This window comes from Diabrotica undecimpunctata, chromosome 2, assembly GCF_040954645.1.
Source record: "Diabrotica undecimpunctata isolate CICGRU chromosome 2, icDiaUnde3, whole genome shotgun sequence".
Lineage (NCBI taxonomy): Eukaryota > Metazoa > Arthropoda > Insecta > Coleoptera > Chrysomelidae > Diabrotica > Diabrotica undecimpunctata.
In genome coordinates this window covers 114,160,573-114,183,678 of record NC_092804.1, presented here as the reverse complement: position 1 = coordinate 114,183,678, position 23,106 = coordinate 114,160,573, and the positions used below count along the sequence as shown (strand labels likewise).

Here is a 23,106-nt window from a genome sequence, read left to right as displayed (position 1 = left end):
CCTCACACACTATTGCCTATATCAGATTGTGTCCAACGACCCCAAAGACAATCGAGTAATGAGTTTGCACTGATTTTGTATCGAATTTCAACAAAACTCTAAAAGCGGAACACTTGCCTGAGTGCCAGCTGCTTTGCACGTTGACATTAGATTAGTGTTCAGCAATTCCAAAAACCACCGAGTAACGAGTTTGCACTGATATTGAATCAAATTTCCACAAAAACACCAAACAAAGAGGCGAGGCCCGTTCTGGGCACCAGATGCCTCGCACACCATCGTCTACATAATATTAGTGTTCAGTTAACCAAAAAAGCCCCGAGTAGTAATATTGAATTCATTTCAGTCAATTATTTTCGAATTACTTTATCATTTTTCATATCTTTGAAATGCATTTGATTCTTGTTTAATAATACAATTTTAATATCCACATCATCATTTTTGTTTATCAAATTTCCTAGCACTCATACGGATTGAATTTAAAAAAGTTTCATTGAGATCCATCCTACTACAAAAATTTGGATATAATACCCCTGTTGGGTTGCATTACAGTTTAGGTACGCTTTTAATATAATAATACCTTTTTTGCGATGTACTTAAATTTGTCGCAATTACCTACTATCATCTAATAGCAATACTTATAGTCAGGTCCGGAACTAGGAGATTTGTTGAAGATCAGTGTGGCGCCCCCTTTCCCGATTTCCCCTCTCCTAAACATTAAGATACAATAGATAAACATCCGTAAGCTACTTTTTAGATGCGGTAGTTGAAATTACACACCATAATGTATGATGTTAAGAAGTTTTTTTTATGAAAAACATATTAGTACATACGTTACACTTACATTGAAAATGAGTTATATGAATATAATTGTACATAAGTAATAGAGATAGTTTGTATTGTAACTCAATTTGAAACTAAGCAAAAATTTGTTATGTATTGGGCTCCAAAACTGAACTCTTCGAGCCTTAGATGCAACTGTACTTACTGATGATGTCGTCAAAGTTGATAAGGGATTCTGGTTTGTGTTCACAATTGCTTTTATACTTAGTCTGTACTGTACTGTGTGTGTACAGTACTTTTGATGAGTTTGATTATGCTAAAACTTCATTCTTCATGTAACACTGTGACTGGCAGCGGCGATCGTCTCAGTGCAGTAGTGATATTAGGGTAGCCTTCCTCTAGTTTATTTTTACTTAAGACTTTTAAAAGCGTAGACGCAAAATTTCGGGCTATTGCTTTTTAAATGCATTAATTTTTTTCGAATCCAGAGAAAACCAACAAATATTTTTGAAAAGTTTAAACACAGAATGAAAGAATAAATTATTACCGAGGGCCGAAAGTCGCTTAGAATAAACAAAAAGTTTTTTTGAATGAGATATTTGAAATTAAAAATCACACCAAATTTACTCTTCTTTTTCACCCATGTAACTTATTAAAATAAACATTATAGAAGTTTTCAGGGACTTTCGGCCCTCAGTAATAATGCATTCTTTTAATCTGTGTTTAAATTTTTCAAAAGTACTTAATAGTTTTCTCAGGATTCAAAAAAAATTAAATGCATTTAAAAAGCATTGGCCCGAAATTTTGCGCCTACACTCTTAAATGTTCGTCAACTCAAAGGGTAGTGCTTGAAACTTTCTATTTCAAAATCTTCAATATTGGGATCAGCAGTATAGATGTTTGCCCATCCTTCTATAATTTTTAGATCTTTAATTTGCATTTCTTCTGTTTACTGGCTGTTTATATTATCCAAAGCCTTAAACCTGTCACTGAGTTCCGTAATCATAAGATTCAATAACCTTCAATGTGGCTACCTGGTACACTTTCTTAGCACTTATCAAAGCTTCATCACCACACAGTTCATCTAGACTTTTTTTCTGAGAACTTAGATGGTAGATCATTCATGCTTGCTAAGAATTTACCCTCAGATGGAGCAAACTCTCTGCAAAACTTCAAGAACGTTAAAAGACGTTGAACATGCCGTGCAGCCAATTCTACTATCAGATCTTTTCTTTGCAAAAACGAAATGACATGACTGTTCTTTTTCAACAAAGCATGCCAAAACGATTCATTCTCAAGTTTAGTATTCAAAAGGAAGCTGGCCTCACAAGGTTTTAAAATTCTCTAGATCGTGCATAACCTCAGCGTAATATTTATACACAGCTTCAACCAAATCTAATCTTGTATACTCTCTTTTCTTACTTTTAAGTTTCAGTGTCAGTGGCACATATTTTCTGAAAACTTCCCAGTGTGAAGTTGAAGCGGCAAAGAAAGAATACATTTTTTTCAAATTTCCACAGTAGAACTGGCTGCATTAACACCAACTAAATTGAGGAAGTGAGCAGTACACGGTGCAAAATACGATAGCTCGTTCTGCTGAAGTAATCTGGACCGAATTACTTTATACCTCTCGGTCGTGACCGTACAAACTTAAAAATAATACCCAATTTGATAATTAACAAAATTAAAGATAATAATAATAGATCATAAATTTACTTTAGGATATCATTTACTGTTCCTTTCAGTTTGCCATATGATATGTTAAAGATGGCAATGCAAGGATTTATATTGAGGTAGTGCAATATTCTGTCCATTGACCTTTTTTACCATAATTTGTATTGTGAAAGGTAGTGTAGAATGTATTTGAAGTTATCCAGAAGGTACACACAGATTAACGGGATGTAAAAGGTCGGGATAGCTAAGTTGATCTCGAATTAGTTTTAATATAAAACATGCATAATACATTAATCTTCGAGATTCTAGAGTAGATAACTTCAACTGACTTAAAAATTTCCTGGTAATCATGTGTCTGCCTAGGTATACCTAATAAATCGATATGAGAAGAAACGAAGAAATCTGTGCTAAATGTTCTCAATCAACTTTTTAGGTACCTCATAATTGGGAGACCCAGAACTTAAGAATACTCTAACAGTGGTCTAACCAATGCACAATATTACGGGTAGGCATGATAGCCCTTTCGAATTACGAGTGATAATTTCCAACATCTTAGCTGCTTTTACTGATATTGTATAAATGTGATCAATGAATTGGAGACGAATCATAAATTATACTTAAATCTCTAATACTACTGACTTCAAATAACTCTCTACCACCAATGTAGTATAAGGAGTTAATTGGTTTCTTAATTTTATGAAAGGTTATTTTATGACATTTCTGAATGTTTAGCTGTAAATGATTTTCCGAACACCCTTTCATTCTTCGTCTTCAAGGACCATATCCGTTATGAATGTTGGCTATAATCATGGTAATTTAATAATGTTCTTGAGGTTTCTCAGCCAAGACATTATTCTCTTCCCAATGATGCGCTTATCCCGAATCTTTCCTTGCATAATCAATTATAATGACAGGTACTTGAATCGATGTATAAAAGGCCACAGACATTGTAAGTATTCATGATATCTCTTTTTGTTTGTTCATCCCGTGCAGTACTTCTTAGTGAATTTACCCATCCAGTAGATTTTCAGATTAAATAAATCTGTTGTCTAGGTAGCTAAGAGCTGAGTATATTTGCCTTTAGTGACGAAGGATGTGTGTTCGATTCATTTGACAAATTAAAATCTATTGCCTAGGTGATGGGTTCGACGGTCCTGAAAACTTATTACATAAATGCTATCTGATCTATTATTTGTACGAGTACAAATCGTCGTGATAAACGTCGTAAAAAGTAATTACTATTTTATTGGGAATAATCCACAATTGAAATTTAAAATAAGTTTATTGACGTTTCAATTTCCACTTCGGAAATCGTTCTCAGAGTTCAAATTAATAAATTAAACAAATTTTGTTTTTTGCTACTTGATGAAAAATTCTTCTTAATAATTTAATTTTATCCGAGTCATTTATATTGACAATACAGACATATATTTTACGTTTTAAAGTAGACGACTTTAAAATAATATTGCTAATATTACTGAATTGCGTTCCTGGGACGACATCATTGTAAGATAGTTCATTCGATTAAATGAAAAAACTTTAACTTAAGAATACCCATAAGAGAAACCATAGGCTTTGACTTGTCTTTAAAAATACAACTACATGCAACGATAAAAGTAAAATTCTCGTCTTAATTAATTTTCGAATATCCATCAAAAATAATCATAGCATGTAATTAGTCTTTAAAAAGACAATCAAATGCCATGATGACAGTAAAATTCTCCTGTTAGCGATTCCATAGTAAATCATAAGGAAAAAACATCATGATTTACTATGAAATCACTAACAGGAAAATTTTACTGTTATCATGGCATTTAGTCATCTTTTTAAAGACGAATCAAATGCTATGATTTTTCTGACGGATCGAATGGGACACTTAACTTGTTTTTAAATTTGGATGCCCTGGCAAATGGGGCATCCGAGAGGCCTTTCTGCAGTGATGCCGCTTCCGTGCAGGTGGCGTTATGTGCCTTTTTCCCTTATTTACCTTTATTTTTGTTAATCCTCTAAAATTACCTCTTCTTCAAACGTGTGCCCGTTCAGCGAGCCAGTGACCTTGGTTTTTGACCTGTTTACTTTTGGATGACCTAAAACTCAGAAGTAAATTAAGTAAATGGTGTGAAGTAGACAATGCGGAAGTCAGAATGGCGACCTATTAACAACAAGGAAATATGTATTGAGTAGATGGGTGGAATACTTTAAACAGGCACTTAATGTGGAGGAACAAGAAGAATACCTGGAAGACGAAAGAGTTGAGGTATAAGGAGCAGACGAGAGAGAAGAGGAAGAACCAACGATTTTGGAAGTTAAAGATGCAGTTAAAAACTAGCCAGAAACAAATCACCCGGAATAGATAATCTCCCAGCTGAACTATATAAACAAGGTAGCCATGATACCTTTATGGTGTTACAGCAGCTTATAAAAGAAATATGGGCACAGAAATCTCTCCCCAATGATCGGAATATTGGAATACTTTGCACAATACACAAAAAAGGAGATATCTTTGAATGCTCTAACCACAGAGGAATTACGCTTCTAAATGCAGCGTATAAAATATTTTCCACAGTACTATGTCACCGTATGGCACCATATGCAGAACGGATAGTAGGAAAATACCAGGCTGGTTTCAGAGGTGGTAAATCTACAATTCATCAGATTGCAACCCTGAAACAAATTTTGGAAAAAACACTGGAATATATCCTTGATACTCATCACATATTTATAGACTACAAAGCAGCCTAGGACTCTGTGAATAGAAGAGAAATGTTCAAAGCAATGAAAGAGCTAGGAATACCAAGCCAGTTGTAAATTTAACAAAAGTAACTCTCTCTTCGCATTCTTCATTTATATTCCACTAGGAAACTAAGTTCCTGTAGTTGGCTGTATACCATGTATAACAAAATTTTTTATTTCAATCCTTTATAAAAGGTATATAATAAATATTATATACCTTTTATAAAGGATTTGAAATAAAAATTTTTTCTTCATTTATATGTTTATTTTTATCATCCCTACATGCTCTTTTAATTTCTCTATTTAACTTTGCTAATTCGTTTTTGTTGCTGTCGTTTTGATATATGAGAGATTTGATTCTCCTTTGCTCGTCGAGAAGTTGCAGCGTTCTGTCTGTTATCCAGTGTTTTCTTTTGATAATCTTTTTTCGGTTCTGGTTCTTTCTACAGAGGTTTCTATTGCATTTCTGAAACCTTTCCACATTTCTTCTGGGTTGTCTTGTGTGTTCAACATACTAGTTTCCTTTAATGCATCTCTAAATGTTTTCGGATTTGAAATCTCCAGCCTGTTTTGATTTTGGTGCGGCATTGTTCTTTTTAGCTTTATTTTGAAGCAAGCCCATAACAATTTATGATCGGATCCACATTCAGCTCTTGGTCTAGTTTTTACGTTTGAAAAACATGTCTTCCATCTGTTTTTAATCAATATGTAGTATTCTCCATTTGGGCTGGTCCACGTCGATAAACGACGGACATGATGTTTGAACATTGTGTTGACAATGGTCAAACTGTTGTCGGTTGCAAAATTTATTAAAAGTCACCCATGATTATGAGTGGTTCTTTAGATGAAATATTTCTTATTGTGTCTTCAATAACGGAGTATACGTCTTCCACTTCATTGTCTAACGCGTCTGAGGTTGGCATATAGACCTGAAGAATGTGCATTTTGTTTGGTGATGCTAGTAAGGTTATTTTTATAAGTCTATCATTTATCGGTTGGTAATCATACACGTATTGTAAAACTTTTTTAGTCACCATAATTGCAACACCATTTCTTCCTGTGTTATTTGCTCCCGATATGTATACAACATGATCTGCCGTTCGGAAGTGTTCTTGTCCTTTCCAATGGGTCTCCGAAAGTCCGCATATTTCTATATCCTCTCTTTCGACTTCTCGTTGTAGTATATGCAGTTTGCCTGGTTGCAATAATCCTCGAACAATCCAGGTTGTTATTCCCATTACTTTTCTTAACTGAAATTCTGATTTTCTTCCAGGCGCCAATTTCGCATGTGTTGCCTGGTTGCTCACAAACACATGCCCGGTAGCCCATTTGACACTAGTTGGTCCGCAACCAACTGACCGCCGATCGCTAATCGGATCGCTAAGCATATCTAACTGATTCGATACATACATGATAGTGTAGTCACGGGAATATAATCAGGTGGTTTCCCCTTGCCTGCCTGATCGCAGTATCACGGCCGGTTGAATCATTATGTGATATCCGCCCGTGAGTATCTGTCATTAAACCAACAGTAGAAATCATTCCGCTATAGCCTTAATGAAGTAATGTCATAGCTGCTGCCCTATGCCATGTCCTCGGTTGGTCCACGGGTGCTTATTTGGTAAAACCTTATTCACACCTATCCTACATATCTGTAGGACATTTTCCTATCAGCCAGTGGGACGCGCCGTGTCGTGGTTGAGGACTCCCCCGCCCGTCCGTCTTCCGCGAAGTACAGAAGAGTCCCTACTTAATTCAGAACTCCTCCACGCAAGCTGTGACAGACACTTGTAAATTATAATAACTAATACTTATTATAATTTAAAAGTTTCTTCTCATTAATACTGTAACTAAATTGTGTGCACGTTGGGACATTAGAATCTGAGAAGATGCATTAATATCTTTTTATCATTATAATGTAAAAATTATAGTCTATCTATCTAAGTATTTATCTTGTTCCCTTTGAAAGCCTTGCCTTGCCTCTTTTAAGAAAAGCGGTGGCAAGACCTACTGCTTTCACCAGAAAACGAGATTTCTGGAAAAACTTTATTTTATTATGTGAACATTTGTTTTCGGTTTTGTTTTAGCATTTCTGCATTTATTTAAAATGTTATTTATTCTTTAGATTTCATAATCAAACAAAGTCAGCCGTTTAGCTGCATTTATATTTTTTACTTTTCAGAAGACTTTTGTGATTACCAAGAAAATAACCAAAACCATACCAATCTTCCTACATCTATAACATTAGAACTATTGCCACCCATCAAACAAGAATCTGTGATAATTTCAACTGAATCTGCAAGAGAGTTGCTCCAAGAATCAGAATCAACAGAGGACAAATTCGAGTCTTCGGAAACAGAACTGGTCGCTGGAGTTCATTTTCTTTCAGATGACAATAATCTCAGTATCAGTTTAGATCCCATGGATCCAGATAGTTATGAAAAAAAGAAAAACGAATTTCTGGAGTACGTCGTTCAGGAAGATGGAAGCGTTGTTTGTAAACGTTGTGGTGAAGTTTTGGCATCCCGCACCCACTGGTATAGGCATAAATACAAAGTTCATATGGTACAAGCAAGTAATAAATTAGTTAGTCCTGCTCCTCTCCTCATGTGTCATCATTGTAAAGTATATTTTAAGAGTCGAAAAGGATATAGAGGACATATTGCTGCAAGGTAAGTTCTCGGTCTTATGTTTTTCAAAATTTCTAATTATCTATTATTTCTGTACAAAACGAACCAATATTTCAATAGCTACATCACAAGTGGCTAGAGTGCACACCGTTTCTTCCAATCATCTTTTCTACTCCCTTTCCTACTACTAAAGTTAGACTCAGCAAAATCGTCTAGCAGCGAAAAGGAATGCGCGCAAACCACTCGATACAAATTATAATTGATATATACATTATCTACATTTTTGAAGATCCTAATACAATTTTCTCATATAATTCTTATAACTAACTCATCATAAAGTGGGCCCCTTTCTTTCTATTTACTTTTTACTTAGATTTTTGGTAAAGATTCTGAATAAATTGGAAAATGTGAAGTTTTAAAGAAGTAGGCTTTCGGTAAGATAGTTTCGAAACAAATTCAGATTTCTGCTTTAATCTGAACCTTCTATAAATGCAAGGTATAACAGACGTTGATAAAGATGTTAATAGAGAATTGGCGAATCTAAAATTTGCATTCCACGACATGTCTATCAACTAAGCAGAAATCCATAACGAATTTGTTTCTTGTACTCATACAGAGTAGATCCGAATAAAATGGAAAAGACAGCAAATATTTGATTTCACGTTCAAAGCGTCTATGTATCTGTTGATACGTATTTCGACTTAATAAGTCTCATCAGAACAGTTATTCATAGCCGTTCTTAACGTGAAAAATAATCTTCTCTGTCTTTTAGGAAGCAACAATAAAATGGCTTCGTTATGGACGCAATAGCGACATCTGATAGAAAAATCGGTAAGATAGTTTCGAAACAAATTCAGATTTCTGCTTTAATCTGAACCTTCTATAAATGCAAGGTATAACCGACGTTGATAAAGATGTTAATAAAGACATGGGGAATCTAAAATTTGCATTCCACGACATGTATCAGATGTCGCTATTGCGTCCATAACGAAGCCATTTTATTGTTGCTTCCTAAAAGACAGAGAAGATTATTTTTCACGTTAAGAACGGCTATGAATAACTGTTCTGATGAGACTTATTAAGTCGAAATACGTATCAACCGATACATAGACGCTTTGAACGTGAAATCAAATCTTTGCTGTCTTTTTCATTTTATTCGGATCTACTCCGTATTAGTACAAGAAACAAATTCGTTATGGATTTCTGCTTAGTTGATAGATATGTCGTGGAATGCAAATTTTAGATTCCCCATGTCTCTATTAACATCTTTATCAACGTCTGTTTTACCTTGCATTTATAGAAGGTTCAGATTAAAGCAGAAATCTGAATTTGTTTCGAAACTATCTTACCGATTTTTCTATCAGATGTCGCTATTGCGTCCATAACGAAGCCATTTTATTGTTGCTTCCTAAAAGACAGAGAAGATTATTTTTCACGTTAAGAACGGCTATAAATAACTGTTCTGATGAGACTTATTAAGTCGAAATACGTATCAACAGATACATAGACGCTTTGAACGTGAAATCAAATCTTTGCTGTCTTTTTCATTTTTTTCATTTTAAGTAGGCTTTCGTTTATATGACCATGGAGGTGTTTCGCTAGTAGAAGATATGCCACCAACGTCTAATCCAATTGAATACAAAACGAGTATTTTATGTGGTGTACACACAATTGATGTGCCTTGATGATGCTACAAAAATACTCAATCCACTTTTATATGGGTATCACATAGATAATGAGAATCTGCAGCTCCCAAAAGTTTTAATTTTAATGTCTTCAAGCACAGACTTAATAGCACCATGTAAATGTAAAAATTGCTCTAAAAACTTATGTAGTAAATATGGAAAAGCTAGGATTTCCTTATATTTCGATGTAGATGCATGAAAGAAAATGTTATAGATAAAATCTTATTCTTCCTTCTTGTATGTAGGCTTTAAAGAAAGTTTCTTGTTCAATATTAGCCTCCTAAACTGTTTAAATTATCGCACCATGTTTTTCTTGGTCTGCCAATACTTTTTCGTCCATTTGGTGACTTATCTCGTGCTATTCGTACTATCCTATCCTCTACCATTCTACTAATATGTTCGTTCCACTTCTGTTTCCGTTTTGTCACCTATCCATTTATGTCTTCTATATTGCATGCTCTTCTTATGTTTTCGCTTTTCTCCCTATCCAACAGACTTTTCCCTGATATTCGTCGGAGTATTTTCATCTCTGTTGTTTCTAGTAGTCGTCTCGTTTTAGATGTGTTAGGTCTTGTCTCCGCCGTGTATGTTAATAGAGGTCTAATTGCTGCTTTATAGATTCTTGTTGTTGTGTCTTGTCTTAGGTTTTTGTTCTTCCAGATTGTGTCATTAAGAGATCCCGGAGCTTTACTTGCTTTTAAGCTTTGTTGTCGTACTTATTCTTCAACATCTCCGTAACTAGTTATGTGCTTCCTGCTTTAATATTTTCCCATAGATTTCAATTTTATATCGTAGTGGGTATTTAGATGTTGTCATACATTTGGTTTTTTCTGCTGATATTATCATATTGTATTTCTTGGCTGTTGTATTGAAGATGTGTGTTAATCTTTGGAGCTCGTCTTCTGTCTCGTCTCGTCTTAATGCGGCGTCGTCTGCATAACATAATATTTTGATTTCTTTGCTCCCCATTCTGTAACCATGACCTTTATGTACTGCTTGCATTATTTCGTCGAGTCACCCTGTCTGACTCCGCTTTGTACTGGTATACACTGTGTTAGTTTTCCATTTATCTTTGCCTTTATTCGATTATGTAAGTAGATGTTTTCTATGGTTTGTATAATATTGATTGGTATGTTTCTTTTATACAGTAGGTGTAAGACGTCTTCGTCTTATGATATGCTGGTTTATTGTATTCGATGGCCTTTTCTGTGATTTACAAATACAGCGTTTACTCAGGATCTTCCGGATCTGAATCCTTGTTGTTCATCTGATAAAGTTATTTTATTATTAATTAATATTAAACAGTTCCGTCAGGTTTCTTTCCCATTCGTTTGCTGGTATGTTATTCTATTCCTTCAATTCTGCCATTTCTTTCCGTTGGTTTCTTATGAATCTCCATATTTGTTTTTGTGTATCGTAGAAATCGCTTTCTACCCTTTTTGTATACTGTACCCAGTGTTTATTTTTTGTTCTTTACCAACTGTTTTGTTTCATTTCGCATTCTTCTATAGGTGTCTCGGGATTCTGAAGTATTTTATGTTTTGTACTTCGTGTAGGCCTTTCATTTCTCTTTACATTTCTCTTTTATTTCTTTTCTGAACCATGGTGTATTGTTTTTGTTTCTTTTGTTCAGTATGACTTTGCGTTTTCCTAGAGCTTCTGTTGATGATTCTTCAATGTTGTTTCAATTTTCTTCCAGCTCGCGTTTATATCTTCGATGTCGTCTATTTTTTTAGCTGTATCTTCTGTGCTAGCCTTCTTTGGTACATTTCTCTTGTAAAGTCGTTCCACAGTGATTCTACATTGAACTTTTCCTCAGTGATTTTCTGTAGAAAATGTTTTGGTGTTATTTTCATTTTTAAGGGGGGTATGTTGTTATTTTTCTTCTTTAATTATCGTTGAGTTCGTTCAAATTATTTTTACTTAGGGAAAGAATGGATTTTCAATGTTAACAGGTATTTATTTAGCACTGTTCTTACATGAACAAACTGAAGAATAACAAGACTTGTATAAAAAAACAAAACATGAAGCGTTATAACTTCTTAAGTCAAAAAAAACTAATAATCCGTATGGCCCTTTTTCTAGTAGGACGCATGGCACAACATTACCAATAATACAGGACGCAGAGCGACCTACAGGGTAGGCAACATACACAACACATTGCAACACAGGTTGCATACACTTAGGAGATTTGTTACACATACTTATTTTTGCTAGTACTATAGTGTATTTTTATGTATGAGAGAGTAATAAAACAATAAATTATGTATGCAAATCCCTAAACTGTTGATACGGGTGACTCAATGAAAAACAGATATTTGTCAACAAGTTTACAGAAGTATATAGGAAAACAATTTTAAATTGACTATGACCACCAGGTATAAAGGTTGGAGCAGAATAGAATACAATAGTTGTGAGGGTTACTAATCCCTAAATAAGGTTGCCAGTGTCGGAGTGATGGAGGTTAACAGGTAGTAATGAATTTGCAAGAAATGTAAGATGTTTATTTTATTGGTTATATATAACCAATAAAAGTTTAATAAGTACCTACCTATTTGCAAAATAAAGTTTAATTCTTTAGATAAAATAAAACGTTTTATTTTATCTGAAATGAGTGCATTCCACGAAGTAAGGGTTTCAACAATCAAACATTTAATTCTTTAATTCCAGGAATCTACGACAGTAATTGACTAGATAATTACCTTCTAAACTTATTCCACAGAAAATGTGATAGTGGGTTTTTCCATTTTGTAGGAAGGTCCAAGTGGCGTATTCAAAATTCTTAACAGTTCACTAAAAGTAGGTACTTCAGTTGCAAGGTGCAGTTTATTGTGTATACTAGTGTTATGGAAAATTTGGAAGTGCCGTGTAAACGCCGAAAAATTGGTCCTTTAACAGTTAATGAAAAAACATTAATATTTAATTGTTTTAAATCATTTACAGACAAACGTTTATGTGAAAGTGTTGATGAGACCGTTGAGTTAGTTAGCAGTACACTTGGTGTTGAGAAATCTACGATTTACAGAGTTATTAAAGAAGAGAAATGTGGTAGTTTTCAAATGCCACGTAATGCTCCAGGGAAACCAAAATTTCAAATAGAATATCATTTTAAAGAAGGACTTCGACGGAAAGTGCATGAATTCTTCTTTAGACAAGAATTTCCAACATTGGATAAAGTTCTTGTCTCAGTTCGAGATGATAAGGATTACCCAGAAATGAGTCGAAGTACGTTATGGAAACTTTTAAAAGAAATAGGCTTCCGCTGGAAAAAAAATCCCAGAAAGTCTATTTTATTAGAAAGAAGCGATATTGTCATATGGAGAAGACATTTTCTAAGAACCATAAAGGAAATGAGAAACCAAAAAAGAAAAATATTTTATCTTGATGAAACATGGATCAACGAGGGTCATACACCAAATAAATTTTGGCAGGATGAAACTGTTACAAGTCAAAGGCACGCTTTTGTAAATAACTTGTCTACTGGTTTAAACCCACCGTCAGGAAAGGGACGCAGGCTGATAATAGTACACATTGGCAGTTCAGACGGTTTTGTTGAAGGTGGTTTATTAACTTTTGAATCAACTCGTACCGGTGACTACCATGAAGACATGAACGCTGATGTCTTTCAAGAATGGTTCGAACAAATGATAGATCTTTTTCCTAAGAACTGTGTAATAGTAATGGATAATGCAAGTTATCACTCCAGACTTATAGAAGGACTGCCCACAACCAAGTGGTTAAAAAAAGACTTGCAGAATTGGCTGAGTTCAAAAAATATTACGTACCATCCCGGATCTATAAGAAAGGAACTTTATTCGTTGTGTGCCCTTCATAAAGAAAAATTTAAAAAATACGAAATTGATGAAATTGCCAAAAATCGTGGAATGACAGTACTTAGATCCCCACCATATCATTGTGAATTAAACCCGATTGAACTGGTATGGGCACAGATAAAGAGTGAAGTTTCAAGAAAAAATACCACTTTTAAAATTCATGATGTTAAACAGTTGTTTTTGGAGGCCGCAAATAATGTAAAACCTGAAAACTGGGAAAAGGCAGTAAATCACACTATTAAAGAAGAGGAAAAAATGTGGAAGCTGGACAATATTACTGATAAAATGATCGAGCCAGTTATTATAAATCTTGGTTCTGAAAGTTCATCTTCTGAATCTGATTTGGATTTGTAACAAGTAGCTGTAAGTTTTATATTAATATTTTTATTCATCTATTTAACATACCTTAGACGGTTTTAAAAACTCTTTTTCTCTTTTGTAATTTTTAAAAATTAAAAAAAATGTGAATTTTTTAAAACCCTTTTCAATGTAGGCCAGTCAGTTCTAACATAGTGTGTGATAAAAGAGGTCACTTTTGTTTACATACACATAACACTTTATAACACTGAAATAATTCATTTATTTTTTACAATTATTCAAAGTAATTTTTCAATTAATCTTGAGCACGCCCATGGAGTGGTCGGAGGTACCAGTTAAAATTATGCTAATTACTCTCTCGTTCATAAAAATAAACTATAGTTTAGTTCAGTATATGTTCAGTTCCTGCGTCTGCTGAGTTTAAAGTTCGGATATCTAGATTCTGCCTTGGGTGGATTTTTTTATTAGTGACTATAAAATCTATCATATATTTGTGCCCCCTGGAATTTTTAAATGTATATTTATACTGGAGCTTATGGTCGAAAAATGTATTATTGATTCTCAGTTCGTTAAAAGCACAGATATTAGCCATGAGTTCTCCATTTGCGTTGACATGGTTTTCATTAAATCTTTGTTCTACTCCTGGAACTATTTTATTCCCGACGCGTGAATTAAAGTCACCCATAAGAATTAAGGGTTCTTCATGAGATATTTCATCCAGGATGGTTTGAAATTGTTTGTAGAATGCCTCTTGTTCCTCCGGGTTTACAGTCCTCCGGGCTATAGAAGGATATGACATTTCGATATGACTTCGTATTAATTCTATTATTGTGACATGGGCTTATAAATACAACAATGATGATTTTTTTTGGATATGACATGACCCCTGTTTTTAACGGAACTAGTTACAGATTTAACAACACTATTTTGAACTCCAGTAGAATGATCGACATTTTATTTCATATACGTTTATATTTTTTAGGCATTCAGAACAACCAATTAACGAAGTGGTAAACATAGTGCCGAAAGAAGAAACTGTTGAAGCTATTACTGATGTTTCAATGACCATAACTCGACGAAAAAATGATAAAAGTACAGAGTGGGAAGAACAACGAGTTAAAGAAGAAAAACTAGTAACAGATATTATCAACAGGGTAAAGAAAGAATGTGAGCTGCAGGGATCGACTATATCGAGGAGAGGTTATAGTAGAAGATCAACTTCCATTATGAACACAGCTTAATTAATTTTATTGAACAAATGTGCCAAAATTGAGTCAGAGTATTTTTATATATGAGTAGATTATTCAGTTCCTATTTATGTGGTTGTAATTTTAAACGTAGACATGTTTTGTTATTGGAATGCAAAAACTTTTCTATGTGTGGCTGGTTTTTAATTAACCTTTATTGTTGACTGCATATTTTCTGAAATATATTACATTCGTCAGGATTTAATAATTAAAGGTTACAGATACAAAACTGTTTATCAACTGAATCTCAGGTTAACAAAATGTTTGGGAGTAAAATCATATAAAAAATAAGAAAAAACTGTATTTCTCTGTAGGTTTTTTACAATAATATTTTAAAATTGATCACTGGTCTCAAGGCCGAAATATTAAGACTTAGTTATCCTAACTATTTGGAATTATATTGATAAAAGGCTGTAAAAGAGATCAGTTGCTATTAAGCAAATGTTGACAAATACTCCTCAACCGTACATTTAATACATTATTTACAGAAATCTTTTACAGTCTTATTCCAACCTTTGCTGGAGACGGTCGCATAAATTTGTTTTTCTAGTACAAAAATATCTATTATTATAGTAACCAGTTCTTATTGGAAACTATATCGTTAATTGCTAATATTAATTATCAGTGTTGTAAAAACGCAAACAAAATAAAACAAGTGCTATTTCCAAACGCCAAATACCGCAAATAAAAGTCATAGGCGTATCATAAATAATTGTTCGTGATGTATAAAATATTTAATCGTGATACAGGATGGACATAGACAATCCGTTCTTAAATTCAAACAAAGTGAGCAGATCTCCGCCGAGAAGTTCAACTTCAGAAAAACACATTGCTAATCTGCAAATAACTACCATGCAATAACCATCGAGCAACAGAACCTTGTCTAGCGAACAACAAAGGAATGAAAACTGCTCAACCAATATAGTACTCCAAGAGACAGAGTCAACTGAGAATCAACATGAACAACCAGGTAACTCTTTTATTTCTAATCATGCTTCTTCTTCTTCTTATCTACCGTCACAAATATACATCGCTAATCCACAAGATAGCCAAGAAAACAGAGATCAAGAATGGAAAACTGTTCAAGCCCACAAACGAGCAAGAAATGACAGCCCTGGAGGTGATAAACAACTAAAACAAACAATAATGAGCGATTACTGGCTCAAAGCACCCACACCAACGTCTAATAGATTTGCTAGCTTAGATGAAGTACCTGATGAGACCAACCAAACCAGAACTGATGCAGTTAAAGAAAGTATTCAACCCCCACCCATATTCGTTTCAGATGTAGGTGATATACAACCTCTTCGACAATTGTTAGAAACAATATCCCCTCTGGGATATTCCATCAAATGTCTCTATAACAACCAAGTAAAGATCCAGCCCTCAACTTCTGAATATTACCGAAACATAACCAAAGCACTCAATGAGAAAAATACACATTATTACACCTACCAAACAAAGGAAGAAAGAACATTCCGAGTTGTGCTTCGTAATATGCATCAGACAGCAGATAAAGACGCTTTAGTACATGAGCTAGGATTAATGGGACACGAAGTAACCAACATAGCTAATATATATAAGAATGGATCCAAAATAGCGCTTCCGCTCTTTTATATAGAATTAAAAACTAAGCCAAATAATAAAGACATATATGATGTGAGAGCACTCCAGAACATGATTGTGTCCTTCGAACCACCATATCCCAAACGTCAGGTTCCCCAATGTACCAAATGTCAACGCTACGGTCACACACAAAAATTCTGCCATATGCCTCCAAGATGCGTAAAGTGTGCAAGTAATCATCTTACTTTACACTGTCCACGAAAAGAACGCAGCAATAACGTAAAATGTGTACTTTGTATGGGAAACCATCCGGCCAACTATAAGGGCTGCAGCGTATACAAACAAATACAAAAAGAAAAATTCCCCCAACTCAGAAAGAATCAAGAGACCCACAGAACAGACACCCATGAAACCAATAGTCAAAGAGTAACCCCTGGTGTTTCTTATGCTCAAAAAACTTCAGGAAATAGTCAAGCGGATGAAATCACAAATCAACAAACTAATGTCGGCTCAAACCATTCAACGAAAATTGCCAACCTTGAAAACCTGATGACAAAACTAGTAGAGAGAATGGACACTATGCTTAACCTTCTTATGACTATGATTTCCAAAATGCACTAATGCAACACAGACTTAAAATAGCCGTCTGGAACTCAAATGGCCTAACGAACCACATCCAAGAAATAAAAATTTTCCTCGACGAGAAGAAAATTGATGTTATGCTTGTATCAGAAGCTCATCTAACAGACAAAAACTATATCAAAATTCCCAAGTACATTGTCCACTACACAAAACATCCAAATGACAAGGCACACGGTGGAACAGCTATTATTATCAAATCTAATATAAAACACCATGAGTTAAATAAGCTCAGTGAAAAGTACCTGCAATCAACTAGCATTGTCATCGAAGACTGGCTAGGCAACCTTACCTTATCTGCGGTCTACTGTCCTCCTGGTCAACCAATCAACGAAAACAACTTTAGCACCTATTTCAGTTCTCTTGGACACAAATTCATAGCAGGAGGAGACTTTAACTGTAAACATCATCACTGGGGCTCTAGGGTAATTACAACAAGGGGTAGACAACTGCTGAAGTCAATAACAGGAAACAACCTACAACACATATCTACAGGAGAACCAACTTATTGGCCTACAGATCCAAATAAAACACCAGATCTCTTAGACTTTTGTGTGATTAAAGGTATCTCTCTTAACTATTTAGCAATAGAATCATGCTGGGACCTCTCTTCAGATCATTCTCCCATTCTAATTGACCTAGACTCCAAAATCATACTCAGAAATAAGCCTCCAGTCCTAACCAATAATCAAACAAATTGGAAAATATTCCGAAGCGCACTAGCAGAACAAATACCAACGAACTTGCCACTTAAAACAGAATTACAAATTGAAAATGCGGTACAACAACTTACTACCTCGATACAAAAGGCAGGTTGGATTTCTACTCCTGAACAAACAACATGGAAGGAAAGCATAAACTGTTCGCAAAGTGCAAAAAACCTGATCGATGAGAAAAGAAAACTTAGGAAAAAGTGGCAAAACACACACGCTCCTATTGACAAACAAAATTTAAACAGAATTACCAGAAGACTTAAAAATCTATTAAAAGAAGAGAAAAACAGGGGGATCCAAACTTACTTAGAAAATTTGACTCCGTCCAAAGACACCAATTATTCTCTATGGAAGGCGACGAGAAAGGTAAAAGGTCCACAAGACGCCATACCTCCTCTAAAAAATGACAAAGGTAAATGGGCAAGAACAGACACAGAAAAATCTGAGACATTCGCTGAACATCTTTCTACAGTATTTAGTCCATTTAACAGAGTAGTGCCATTAGAACAAGAAGAACCATTTAATTCTTTTCTTGAGGCTCCATATCAAATGGATCTACCAATCACCAAGTTTAACATTAAAGAAGTAAAACAGATAATAAAGAATGAAATACAACCCAATAAGGCTCCGGGATTCGACCTCATAACGGGTAAGATCCTCCAGGAACTAACCAATGACTGTTACAGAATAATCACTATGATCTTCAATGCTATGCTTAGTCTGCATTACTTCCCTCTGCAATGGAAAGTGGCACAGATTATACTCATTCAAAAACCTGGTAAAGATCCAAAAGATGTCAACTCATACCGACCGATTAGTCTACTCCCAGTCATCTCTAAGGTCTTCGAAAAACTTCTACTACGAAAAATCAAACCAATATTGGACGAAAAGTGTCTCATACCTGACCATCAATTCGGTTTTCGTAACCAACATGGTACAATAGAACAAGTTCACAGACTATACACAACAATAAGAAGTAGTCTCGAGAACAAGCAATATTGTACTGCAGCCTTTTTAGACGCCTCTCAAGCTTTTGACAAGGTGTGGCATACAGGACTTCTGTACAAATTAAAGAAAAATTTACCTTACCCTTACTTTAAACTGCTTCAATCATACCTTACAGAAAGGAGATATCTGGTAAAATATAGTGAAGCCTATACAAAACTCTACCCCATCCTATCTGGTGTACCTCAGGGTAGTGTGCTCGGACCGATTCTGTACCTGATATATACGGCTGACTTGCCAATAAGCAATAATCTAACGCTTGCAACATTCGCAGATGATACTGCTTTCTTGTCCTCTCATAGCAACCCAATAATAGCATCAGAGAGACTGCAACTACATCTGAACAAAACAAATGAATGGCTTAAACTCTGGAGAATTAGAGTAAACCCCTCAAAATCTACACAAATTACATTCACTCTAAGAAGAGGTACATGTCCACAAGTTAACCTCAATGGACATCCTTTGCCCCAAAAGCATGACGTAAAATACTTAGGTATTCACCTTGACAAACGTCTAACTTGGACCAAACATATATGGACGAAAAGGCTTCAATTGGGAATTTTATACAGAAAACTTTACTGGATGTTGGGAAAAAACTCTCACCTATCGATTGACAACAAGCTGCTGATATACAATACAATAATAAAACCCATTTGGACATATGGCTCACAGCTCTGGGGTTCAGCTAGCAAATCTAATATTATGATAATACAAAGATTCCAATCCAAAACTCTGAGAACAATCGCTAATGCACCTTGGTATATCCAGAATGATGCAATACATAGAGATCTTCAGGTACTAACAGTCTCTGAAGAGTGCAAAAAAACTTCTGAACAATATCAAAACAGGTTGCGGGTGCATCCTAATACCCTGGCACACAATCTTCTCAACAACCAACAAGCGAAGAGATTGAAGCGACATGACCCCTTGGACCTACCTCACCTATCCTGACAGAGCCTACAGCAGTGGGAGTTCCGCCTTCAACAGCACCCAGCCATTGTGATCAGTGCCGCTTTTAGTGCTCGCGTATCAGTGTATGTGCGCATCCTACCGGTAAAAAGCCAATTTGTGTCGTGATGATTTGGTCACTGGACCTTACATCTCTCTGTCATGTAAAGACAAAAAATTTTACTTATTGTTTTCACTGCAAAACAGATTGTAAAAATCTTAAATGTTAATAAAAAAAAAAAAAAAAAAAATCTTTTACATGTATATTTTGATTGCATTGCAAATTTTGCAGAAATAATTTTAACAATAATACCCCACCTTTAATTTTCTTTAAGCATACTTATATATGTATATTTCGTTGCAAGATATTTCGGATTGAATCTTCTAGGTATAGTTGTATACAGGGTCGGACTTTTACTGATATACTGATATATTTTATCAAAATTACGGCAATCCAACAAAGTAAAAGAAAAATACATATAATTAATACTTTTACGTTAAAATATATATTTAACTTAGTGAAAAAATACAAAAAAAAATAATTTTAAACTTAACTCTCGTCTACATTTAAATCGGTATTACTATCATCGCTATCGTTTAAATCTATAACGACTCAATTTTTAATGTTTTGGAGCTGTTAAGTATTTTTCTTCCAGTTTTTTGACATGCTCTATACATTTTTTCCAATTATCTGCTGTAATATTATTACATTCGGTCTTAATTAAATCTACAACAGTCGAAAATGATTTAGGAGAATGATTATAATTCCTCACATTACTTTTTAATTGATGCCACAACAGTTCTATTAGATTCAGTACACAATAGTAAGGAGGTAATCTCAATACTTGCAAGTTGTTTTTTGTGTGTAAGAATCCATAAAATATATTTCATGTTTTGATAAAAATTCTGGAATTTTAGCTTTGTTTGAATTAGTGTTTGGAATTTTACTCTTCTCTACTCTCTTTTACTCTTCTAGTCTACAATGATACGAAGCATTATGGAAAATAATAACGCTATTTCTTTTTAATTTAGGTAGTAATTGCTGCTCAAACCACTTTTCAAACAAAGTACTGTCCATGTCTTGATGATCATCTAAGCGACAATACTTACACTCTTAGCAGAGAGTAATAAAGCATCTTCTACCCATCCTGATTCTCCCCCACAATGTAAAATACAAATTTTCTTCCATCTAGAGGGAGAAACATTGGTGACGCAATTTTTACTACCATCGGTCTAACATTTCTTAACTATATCATGGGTATCGAACCAAGTTTCATCCAAATGATACAAGTTCTTCCCTTCACTTCTAAAAGACCTTAGACTCTCCAAATAATCGAACCTCCACTTTATTAAACGGCTGGATTCCATAATTGCCTGCCATTTATTCACTGTTTTAAACATAAAACCATTAGATTTTAAAAACCTCCAAAAAGTAGTTTTATGACACTCGGGGATTATTTCTTTGTTTCTTAATTCACTCAAAAGTTTATTTAAAGTTGGTAAGTTATTGACTGAATACATATGATATATTGTTTCCCGTATAGCTGATAAATGAAAATTCGGCAATACTCGCTAATACTTGCTACTTTCTTTTTTTTTCTACTCAACACTGGACTGTCTTTTATAAGTTCGTACACAGTGGATCGTGGCACTTGTGTCAAAAAAACCGTCTTTTTAATCGCTTCTGATTTAACCATCGTCGAAAGAAGACCTAAGAAAGGACATGTAATTTTACTTTTTAAGAAATTCTGCTCGGAATTCTGTGTTTTTTATGAATTAATTAATCGGTAAATATGATTAACCTTCCTAATACCTCCAGGAATAACGTTTTTATTAATATCTGTAATTAAGTTTAATCAATCGTTTTGAGGGTTTCGAGGAAAGTTTTGGAAAATGGTTACTAATGACTGTACTAGTTACTTGCCATGATGTCCAGTCGCATTATTTACATATTAGCAGTTGCTTGTAATGTGTTTACTTTATCTTTGAAATTCCATTCTTGCTATTACACAGTGGGAACTTTTATAATTCCTCTATTAGCATATTTTTGTCTAGATTCTTCGAAGCATCACTTTCTAGTTGTCTCTCTAAGAATTTGTAAAGTGCAATTAGCCCTAAGTATGTCTGATATGTGATAACTGCTAAAATTACCTGTTTATTTGGTGAGTTTCTGAATGTGACTGTCTTCTGTCTTTGATTTTTAATTTGTTGAATTGGTACTAAACAAAATATACAGACAATAAAGAGTTAAAAAATGGTAAGGTTAATGAGTGATTAATAAGTGAACCAAACTACTGGGGCGAGAAGTCGCCCCATCTGGTACTGGTTGTTTTAAAATTCACCCGGTATTAGGAAGGTTAACTAAAGAGTATTTTTAACGAGTAGTTACCGTTGTAAACGTTAAGCACGTTTCGCTTTGTATCGCGTGTGAGACGAATATTACCAGAACGTTTTTCAGGTTCAGACTCGTCTTCACTTCCTAAAATAGTGGCAGGAATGTACAGGACATAGTCACTAATCATTTCTATATCACTCATATTTATAGTTATTACACCGACTCCTGTTCTAAATGAACGACAAAAGAAAAATGAAGTTCTTTTCAAATAAACTTTCTTCTCACATAAGCCCATTTAGTGATAATTTGATATTAACTAAACATTATCCTTTTACCTGAATAAAATTCCAAGAAATTTTCTAATTTCTTATAAACACCGGCTTTACGTACCAAGAAATTTGTAATTCTGAATTCCAAATACAAATGCAATTAACTGATTAAATTTAAATAGGTACACAAAATTATGCTTAAAATTTTATTTATCAATCGTTAACAACTCAAAATTGAAATACGTACCTGGCTACACCTACTTTGTATCATTTAGTAAAGTACCTTTAAATTTGGATAGAATTTAAAATTGAACCTAATGTAACGAAAGACTAAGGGTGACTATTCGTTTCGTTATAGCATTAAGGGAGTACAGTCATTTTATCCCCCAATCCAAATCGCCCAGTCTCTTAATCTGGGGAATTCCATCCGAATTATATTGCAACGGATAGTACCAGCCCATTTCTCTTTCAATATTTGCTTTACTTTCAGATTTTTATTTATACTAATACAAATTACGTGTTTATAGAGTTTTTTCATTATGGTAACAAAACGTGATAAATAATATTGAAATAGAGATTATATAATAATGTTTACATCATTCAGAAGTAACATAGATATAGTAGTAAACAGAACCCTCAAAACTGTCTCGTTAAAACTATTTCAATTATACAGAATAACGCTATTTTAAACTTACTGTAGTCTTGTGTACATTTACTTCACTTAAAATAAT

At 34.3% G+C, this 23,106-nt stretch overlaps 1 protein-coding gene across 3 annotated transcripts in view; it reads left to right on the top strand.

Moving 5' to 3' along the window:
* Positions 1-15,048, top strand: part of ttk (zinc finger and BTB domain-containing protein ttk) — a 91,343-nt gene extending 76,295 nt beyond the window's left edge. The window contains exons 3-4 of one of the 3 annotated variants that reach the window (XM_072523299.1): positions 7,370-7,859; positions 14,636-15,048. In XM_072523299.1, the coding sequence (XP_072379400.1) occupies positions 7,370-7,859; positions 14,636-14,894 (749 nt within the window). In that variant the 3' untranslated portion in view covers positions 14,895-15,048. The remainder of the gene's footprint in view (positions 1-7,369; positions 7,860-14,635) is intronic. The other 2 variants (XM_072523298.1, XM_072523297.1) reach the window with 2 other exon arrangements.
* Positions 15,049-23,106: the final 8,058 nt, after the last annotated feature.